Genomic DNA, 8,298 nt, shown 5'->3' with positions numbered 1-8,298 from the left:
TGAGATAAAGAGTCACATGCTCTACCAATTGAGCCAGACAGGCGCCCCAGCATACGTAATTTTTTGAATGTCATAGATATACACAGTTGTTAATAAAGTTTGAAAAAGGGGTGCCTGGATGGCTCAGTCGTTGGGCATCTGCCTTCAGCTCAGGTCATGATCCCAGGGTCCTGGGATCGAGCCCCGCCTCGGGCTCCCTGCTCAGCGGGAAGCCTGCTTCTCCCTCTACCCCTGCTTGTGTTCCCTCTGTTGCTGTGTCTCTCTCTGTCAAATAAATAAAATCTTAAAAAAAAAAAAAAAGTTTGAAAAAGCTAATCTTGTAAGTGAATGTTAGAAGGCCAACAAGGACATTCCCTAGTGGTGGAATCCTGGAACAGATGGAGTATCTGAGGATCCATAGCCCTAAGAACAAGGCAGAAATTTTATTAAATTTTTTTTTTAAGATTTTATTTATTTATTTGACAGAGACACAGTGAGAGGGAACACAAGCAGAGGGAGTGGGAGAGGGAGAAGCAGGCTTCCCACTGAGCAGGGAGCCCGATGCTGGGCTCCATCACAGGACCCTGGATCATGACCCGAGCCAAAGGCAGACGCCAAAAGACTGAGCCACCCAGGTGCTCCAAGGCAGAAGTTTTGTTTATTTATTTATTTATTTATTTATTTATTAAGGCAGAAGTTTTAAACATTTGTCCTGTAATTCAGTGTAAACCAATCCCTATTCTTTTTATATCATGAAAGCAGAATTTCTTACCTTAATGCACAACTACACCTCAAAACTACCTGCCTTGACAGTCTGCTTCTACTTTACTTGTGCTTAATTTTGTTACAGAAAGCAATCATTAAAATTTCCCTTACCCGAGATTTAAAAAAATAGTCAAATATTGGGGCACCTGGGTGGCACAGTCGGTTAGGTGTCTGACTCTTGGTTTCAGCTCAGGCTGTGATTTCGGGGTTGTGAGATCAAGCCCCACATCGGGTTCTGTGCTCAGCAGGGAGTCTGCTTGAGATTTTCTCCCTCTTACCCTGCCCCCCTCACTCTGTATTCTCATGCTCTCTTTCTCTCTCTAAAATAAATCTTTAAAAAAAATAATCAAGCATTATATTCAAACAGGTCTATGCCAAGTAACAAATGGATAATCGGAAATGATGTATGCACACTGACAAGAAGTGCATTGGCATACTTTGTACAAAACGATGCTAGGGAGCTTACATACAACTGATGATGTAAAATAGTGATTTCCAAGGAATTAGACACTAAGGGCCCTAGAAACTCTACTTCATTTTTTTTTTAACAAGGGCCCCAGAAGATTTTTTTTGTTTTTTAAGATTTTATTTATTTGACAGAGAATACAGGCAGGGGGAGCAGCAGAGGGAGAGGGAGCCCGATGCGTGGCCCAATCCCAGAATCATGACTTGAGCCAAAGGCAGTTACTTAACCAACTGAGCCACCCAGGCGCCGCATGTTTTTTGTTTTGTTTTTAAGATTTTATTCATCTATTTGACATAGAAAGAAGAGCACAAGCAGGGGGAAGGGCAGGCAGAGGGAGAAGGAGAAGCTGACTCCCTGCAGAGCAGGGAGCCCTACATGGGACTTGATCCCAGGGCCCTGAGATCATGACCTGAGCCAAAGGTAGATGCTTAATGGACTGTGCCACCCAGGTGCTCCAGATTCTAGGTGTTTTTTGTTTTGTTTTGTTTTTTTTCAGATTCTAGGTTTTGGTTAAAAATATGGTTTGGGGGAGGACTTAATCTTCATTGTGGTCAGATTATATATACAATAATATTATAAATCTTGTAATTTTTTTTTTTTAAAGATTTATTTATTTGACAGAGAGAGGCACAGCGAGAGAGGGAACACAAGCAGGGGGAGTGGGAGAGGGAGAAAGCAGGCTTCCTGCGGAGCAGGAAGCCCGATGTGGGGCTTGATCCCAGGATCCTGGGATCATGACCTGAGCCTAAGGCAGACGCTTAACGACTGAGCCACCCAGGCACCCCTAAATCTTGTAATTTAACAAAGATTTCTTTATACAGAGTACTCATAGAAACCTAAACAAAAGATGGTTTTTAAGTGTTCTATGTATATAGTCATATTCGTAAAGTAAGTATACTAATCAAAAGCTGTACAACAGAGAAACATTAATAGTGAAGCCGGATGCAAATAAAGATATTTCTCTGAATTCCATTTTATTTTATTTTATTTTATTTATTTGAGAGAGAGAGAGATAGAGAGGGAGCCCGACGTGGGTCTTGATCCCAGGATCCCGGGATTGTGACCTGAGCCAAAGGCAGACGCTTAACTGAGCCACCCAGGCGCCCCTGAATTCCATGTTTCATCAGGCATCAGAAACCACCTATCTTTTAGTCTTTTTCTTTTTTTAATTGCTGTATAGTTGATGTGTTAGTTTCAGGTTTCCAACATTTGATAATTATGTACATTACAAAATGCTCACCACCAGCAGTGCAGTTACCGTGTGTTCCACATAAAATTATATTATTGACTATATTCCCTATGCTATACTTTTCATCCCCATGATCTACTCATTTTATAACTGGAAGTTTGTACCTCTTCACTTAGTTCTCTCATCCCATCCCCCCACCTCCCTCCCCTTTGGCAACCACCAGTTTGTTCTTTGTGTTTATAAGTCTGTTTCTTTTTATTCTTTTTCTTATACATTATTCTGTATCCACATTTTCTGCATCTGATTGGATCCCTGAATTTTATTTTCACTGTGACATTCTCCAGAGATCTAGATCGTTGGCTGCCACTTTGAGGGTTGACCATCCTGTGTATCCACTGTCAGTCCCCACATAGCACAGAGAAACTTCTCACTATGTGCTTCCAGACAGATTTTCACTTGTCACTGTCCTTCCCATCCTTTTATGCAAAGGATATGCAGGGTCCCTGTTCACATGGACCACAGTGTCACCCTGACTCTCCTCCTTGCCCTGGCATTTGAACCCACAGCATTGCTCTAAGCAACTGGTGGTTTGTGGCCCATCTGACAGACCTGCTGGATCACTGCAAGCTCCTCCAGTCGCACAACCTCTAGTAAGTGTGTGGCAGCCAGGCCAGCTGTCAGGGGTGGGGCTGCGGGAGGGCCCCGAATGGAGCAGGCCAGGGGTTTTGGTCTCCTGTTATGTTTTATTCCAGCTTCGGATCTAACATGAGAGAGTTCCTCCTGTTGGAATATGCCTCGGGACTGTTTGCTCATCACAGGTAGGAAGGCCCCAAGGGTGTGAGGCGGCAGCATGGTGTTTTTCAGCATGCAAGTACCCCTGGATCTTGGATTATGTTCTTGCTTGTCTGGTTCCCTGAAGGCTACAGGGGTCTAGGGGAGGAGCCATCTTGGTACCAGGCCCCAAGCTGCAGGGCAGCACGTGGGCTCACCAGACTCTCCTCTGTCTGTCCTTGGACGGTTGCAGCCTGTGGCAGCTGGGAGTGGATTACTTTGACTACTGCCCTGAGCTGGGCCGAGTTTCCTTGGAGCTGCACATTGAGCGGATCCCCCTGAGCACTGAGCAGAAAGCCCTTAAAGTGCTGCGGATTTGTGAGCAGCGGCAGATGACTGAGCAAGGTGAGCCCGCCCTCCCCCTGGCATACTTCCTGCTCATGCTGCGTCAGCCAGACTGGAGAGAGGCCGGGCAGTGGGTCCCAAGAGATAAGCCAAAACAGGAAAATTATTGAGGAAGGACAAACAGCTAGGGATCCATCAGGACTTAGAAGCAATGGAGCGCACTGCCTCTTAAAAAGATCCTGACCCACGTTCTCTCTTCTACTTACTCTAGGAAGGTCAGGACTGGGGTCAGCTTGGAATTTACTTCTCCCAGGTGGGTTGCTGTTGCTAGCTAAGGCTGGCTCAGTGGGGAAGCAGGACCAGAGGCAGCTCAGGAAGAGCACAGAAAGAAAGCAGTGATATTTGCCCTTTCTCCCTTCACTGTTGAGTGATAAAAACCTAAGTTGTTCTTTCCTGAGTCAGTTGCTTGCTTATGACCATCTCTGAAGGCATAGGGCAATTCAAGACCCAAAGGATGTTTTTTGGCACCTGGACAGATAATGAAGAAGCCGATCTGTGGGGAGCAATAAAATCTTTTTGCCGTCCCTGAAATCAAACCCAGTCACAAAGCCAATCCTGTCAGGGTGGGTCCTGGTATAATAGAGCCAGGAGACAATCTGTAAACCCCAAAGTCCCCGGTGTTGCCAACCAAGTTGTATTTGGAGCCTGTGGAGAGGCTGCAGAAAGCTCAGAGGAGGTGGGAAGCCTGCTCCTCTCTGGCAGAGTTCAGAAATGGCCTGATTGGAAGAGTGAAAAGTTCGCCTTTTCTCTTTTTCCCTGCCAAGTTCGCAGCATTTGTAAGATCTTAGCCATGAAAGCTGTCCGCAACAATCGCCTGGGCTCTGCGCTGTCTTGGAGCATCCGAGCCAAAGATGCTGCCTTTGCCACGCTGGTGTCAGACAGGTGGGTTCAACTGCTCCTGGCTTTCTGGGGACTGGCTAGGAAGTTGGGAGGCTGAGGAAGGAGTCCTGGGACCGCTGCTCAGACCTCTGGGCCTGGCCTTGCAGGTTCCTCAAGGATTACTGTGAGCGAGGCTCCTTTTCTGATCTGGATCTCATTGACAACCTAGGGCCAGCCATGATGCTCAGTGATCGACTGACCTTCTTGGGTGAGTCTCTGGGCTCTCAGCCCCAGACCTTTGGCATAGTGGTGGGTTGTGCAGATGGGACGGACTGATCTAGGCTTCTCCAGTGTTCCCTCCTGTTGAGCCCAAACTCCTAGAACCATGTGTGCCAGACTCTGCAAAGCATATTTTCTAACATTTCCCAGTAATTTCAAACTTAAGAGAAAGGTGCAAAAGCAGTATAAGGACTAAGGAACTCCCATGTACACTTTCTCCAAATTTACCATTTTTATTTTGCCTCGTTTATTCTGTCAGGTTTTTGGGGAAAAATCTGAAAGTAAGTTGGAGACTTTGTTCCCCTTTCTTCATAAATACTTGAGCATGTGTTTCCTAAGAACAGGAAGATCATCTTAGAGACCCAGCCTCCGAATGTACTACTCTCATCGGATCTGCAGTCCATGTTCTGGTTGCATCAGCTGTCCCAGTGGTGTCTTTTATCGTGTCCACACTCACGGATTCAGTTTTCCTGTCTCTTTAGTGCCTCTGTCTCTCTCGGTGCTTGTGCACCTTGACTTTTTTTTTTTTTTTTTTAATTTTATTTGACAGCGCGCACAAGCGGGGGGAGCGGGAGAGGGAGAAGTAGGCTCCCCGCTGAGCAGAGAGCCCAATGTGGGGCTCGATCCCAGGACCCTGAGATCATGACCTGAGCTGAAGGCAGATGTGTAACTGACCGAGCCACCCAGGCGCCCCTTATAGAATGCTCTCTTATAGAATGTCGTCAGTTTGGGTTTATCTCCTGTTTCCTCATGATCAGATTGAAACTTATGGGTTCTTCAATCTGTTACAGTCCAGATCTCTTGTTTGGTTTGATGGTTATATTCTCCCAGGTTTGGCTCTTTGGAGCCCCTTCAAAATGTGTTTTTTTCAATCCTGTTGGTCTCATTGGTCCCTGAGTTTGGAGACAGTTCTGGAAGAATCTCCCTGCTTTGGAGTGGCTGGTCTGGGGTGTCTCTTGTCTTGTTTCGGGCCAGAGGTGACCTAGTGCTCTGTTTCTCAATAGGAAAATACCGCGAGTTCCACCGATTTTACGGGGAGAAGCGTCTTACTGATGCAGCTTCTCTTCTCCTGTCACTGATGACTTCCCAGATTGCCCCGCGGTCTTTCTGGGTAATACTACTAATAGACGCCCTGCCCCTTCTGGAAGAGAAAGAGGTACAGTTTGAATTCAGAATGATTTTCTTCTCTGTGTTTTGTAGTCCCTGACTGTGCTTCATTCCGTAGCTGTTGTAGATGCACATCCGTAAGTCATCTCCCAAGTAGGGCCGTGCAGGCCCTGCACGTATGTGTGGATTCCCCCATAATGCCCACTCTGGAAATTCAGTATCTACACAAGAAAAGCTACTTAATTTGAAAGGAGGCAGCTGTCTGCTGACAGTATTCAGCCTAGGTCCCTGACGAGACGGGCTGGGAATGAGCATAGGGGCTCTCTGTCCTCCCAGGGTTGCATATACAGAGCCCACTCCTTCAGAGCGCACATACGGAAGGCCAGCTCTGAACCTGGGCGCATGTCCAAACCAGTGCAGCCCTTGGCTGGGGAGCAGCTAAGCAAAGCAGCCTCTCCTCTCTCTCCTAGGTGGTTTTTTCAGCAGAGCAAACATATGAGTTGATGAGATGTCTAGAGGACTTCGCCTCAAGAAGGCCATTGTGGAGAGAGCCTGGCGTTCAGCGACTCCAGGTTATGTTAGCTTTCAGATTGTTGATTCCATAATGGCGATGAGAAAAGGCTCCTATCTTGGACTCCCCTGCTTCCCTCCAGAAACGCTGGCCCCTTACAAACTTGTGCTTCTTGAGTTACTTCTTAACCTGTAATTGACACACCCAACTTCTTTTAGGATGAAGCTGGGCGGTTCTAGGTGTTCTGATCTCTACTTTTCTGGCACTTGGTCGCAGTGGGCCTTTGCATGCGGTTCTCCTATCAACTTGCTGGAAGCTACTACTAAATGTTAAATGCCTTCGGTCTGCCTTTGGGTCAGATAGAGCCTTGCAGAGCTTTAAAGAAGGAACACTTCCTGCTGTACCTCATGCTGGCTCTCTTTGCTTTTAGGAGGATGTTGAGAACACCAAGTTGGAAATGCTGAGACTTGCTCTTGCACGAAATCTTGGCCGGGCCATTATAAAAGAAGGCTCATTGGAAGGCTCCTGAGACCAGCCGAGAGCTGCTTCAAGGTGGCACCTTTGTATGGCAATGTTTATATATTTCTGAAAATAAACTTTTCCCCCCAAAATAGAAGGCAAGTTCTTAGAGTCCAGCTAGAGAGTTTTCCCTGCTTCTCCTGTGAACTTGAGGTGGTAGAAATTGAGAACGTGCTTGTTATGTTTTCCTTGGACGGGACTGGTTTCCCTGTCTCCCAAGAGAAAAAGCCACTCCTAGAAGTTAGGATGGTGAGTGCAGTGCCCTCCTTCCCATTAGATAGAAATGCAAACAAGAGCGGTCAGTGGTTTACGTAGGCTTCTGAAATCTAGCCTTTAGAATCAACTGGAACATTTATCCGTTTTTTCCTTTACAAAAGGAAAAGGTCCAGGAACCTGTACTTTCATCAACAAAAACCTCAGGTGATGCCAGGATATCTGTCTACATTTGGAATTTGTAAGTGGCACTTTGCCCACAGTGGGGTGGATGGTGTCTGTATTAGGATTCCAAGTAGGGCAGAAATGATTTTATTTAACATGCAGCAAAACAAGGGCAGCAGAGTTGGTATACCGCATACAGCCATTTGTCACAAAGCAGTGACCTCAGTAGTAACACTCCGATAATTTTAATGTCTAAAGCTTATTATAAAGGTGTATTTCCATATAGTAATCCCACAAACCTTCCCAGGGCTGCAAGCAGCCGGTCTCTGGAAAGCTCTTGGATTTCTTCCCTAAGTAGTGAAACTGATTCACTTTTGACCTAATGAAGCAGTGAAACCTGCTTGCTCGAGATGGAGGGGGAAGGGCTAGAGTAAGGAAACCTGGCGAAGTGCGGGGAGGGATTAGGGAGTGTGGTCTGTGTCACCTTTCGCCAGAGGTGGCTCGGTGCCATCCAGCTGAGGTGAGCCGTGTGCCCTTTCCTCAGCTGGTGATTCTCACTCGCCTGGTGCCCTGGGAGGCCTAGAGTCCCTGGCCCAGTTGTACCTGGCGGATGGAGCAACTGGGACAAGCTTTTTGGAGCTGAGCACTGTCGAAGCAATAGGGTCTGGTGACTCGATTCAGGCATGGCCCCTAATCTCACCACCTCCAGACCCCGTGTCTCACTGGCCGTGCCCCTCAGCAGCTGGGGATAGTCAAGGTTCCTGGGCAGCAGGTAAGGCTAGAAGTCTAGTGCAATCTGCCTGACGCTGAGGCCTCCAGTTCCCGAACATACGCCACACCACAGGCCACCTTGTGGGAAGAGGGGGAGGCCCAAGCAGGAGGACGCAAAGGGTGATGGGAGTTGTTCTCCCCTTCAGAGACTCGAAGGGCAGAAGAGCAGTTTATTTCATGCCAAGCAAGAGGTAGTGAGTAGGATGGCCTGTTCCCAAGGCAGGAGGCACACTTTTCCCAGAAAGCTATGAGTACCTGCTTCCAGAGAAGGGAAAATAATGGTTCTCTTCCATTTTCTTTCATATCCCTAGTTTTGACTGCCACAAGGCCAAGTTCTGT

The 8,298-nt window shown here is 47.1% G+C and overlaps 1 protein-coding gene across 2 annotated transcripts in view; it reads left to right on the top strand.

The window, feature by feature from the left end:
* Positions 1-6,891, top strand: part of NUP85 (nucleoporin 85) — a 34,269-nt gene extending 27,378 nt beyond the window's left edge. For both annotated transcript variants that reach the window (XM_081804531.1, XM_081804530.1), the window contains 8 exons: positions 2,966-3,049; positions 3,152-3,217; positions 3,424-3,575; positions 4,340-4,457; positions 4,562-4,662; positions 5,678-5,829; positions 6,251-6,352; positions 6,722-6,891. In XM_081804531.1, the coding sequence (XP_081660657.1) occupies positions 2,966-3,049; positions 3,152-3,217; positions 3,424-3,575; positions 4,340-4,457; positions 4,562-4,662; positions 5,678-5,829; positions 6,251-6,352; positions 6,722-6,820 (874 nt within the window). In that variant the 3' untranslated portion in view covers positions 6,821-6,891. The remainder of the gene's footprint in view (positions 1-2,965; positions 3,050-3,151; positions 3,218-3,423; positions 3,576-4,339; positions 4,458-4,561; positions 4,663-5,677; positions 5,830-6,250; positions 6,353-6,721) is intronic.
* The last annotated feature ends 1,407 nt before the right edge of the window (positions 6,892-8,298 follow it).

The sequence above is a fragment of the Leptonychotes weddellii genome, chromosome 15, assembly GCF_054177405.1.
Source record: "Leptonychotes weddellii isolate Sample4059 chromosome 15, ASM5417740v2, whole genome shotgun sequence".
Classification (NCBI taxonomy): domain Eukaryota; kingdom Metazoa; phylum Chordata; class Mammalia; order Carnivora; family Phocidae; genus Leptonychotes; species Leptonychotes weddellii.
The sequence above is the reverse complement of the archived record's forward strand: the minus strand, read 5'-3'. Positions and strand labels throughout refer to the sequence as shown.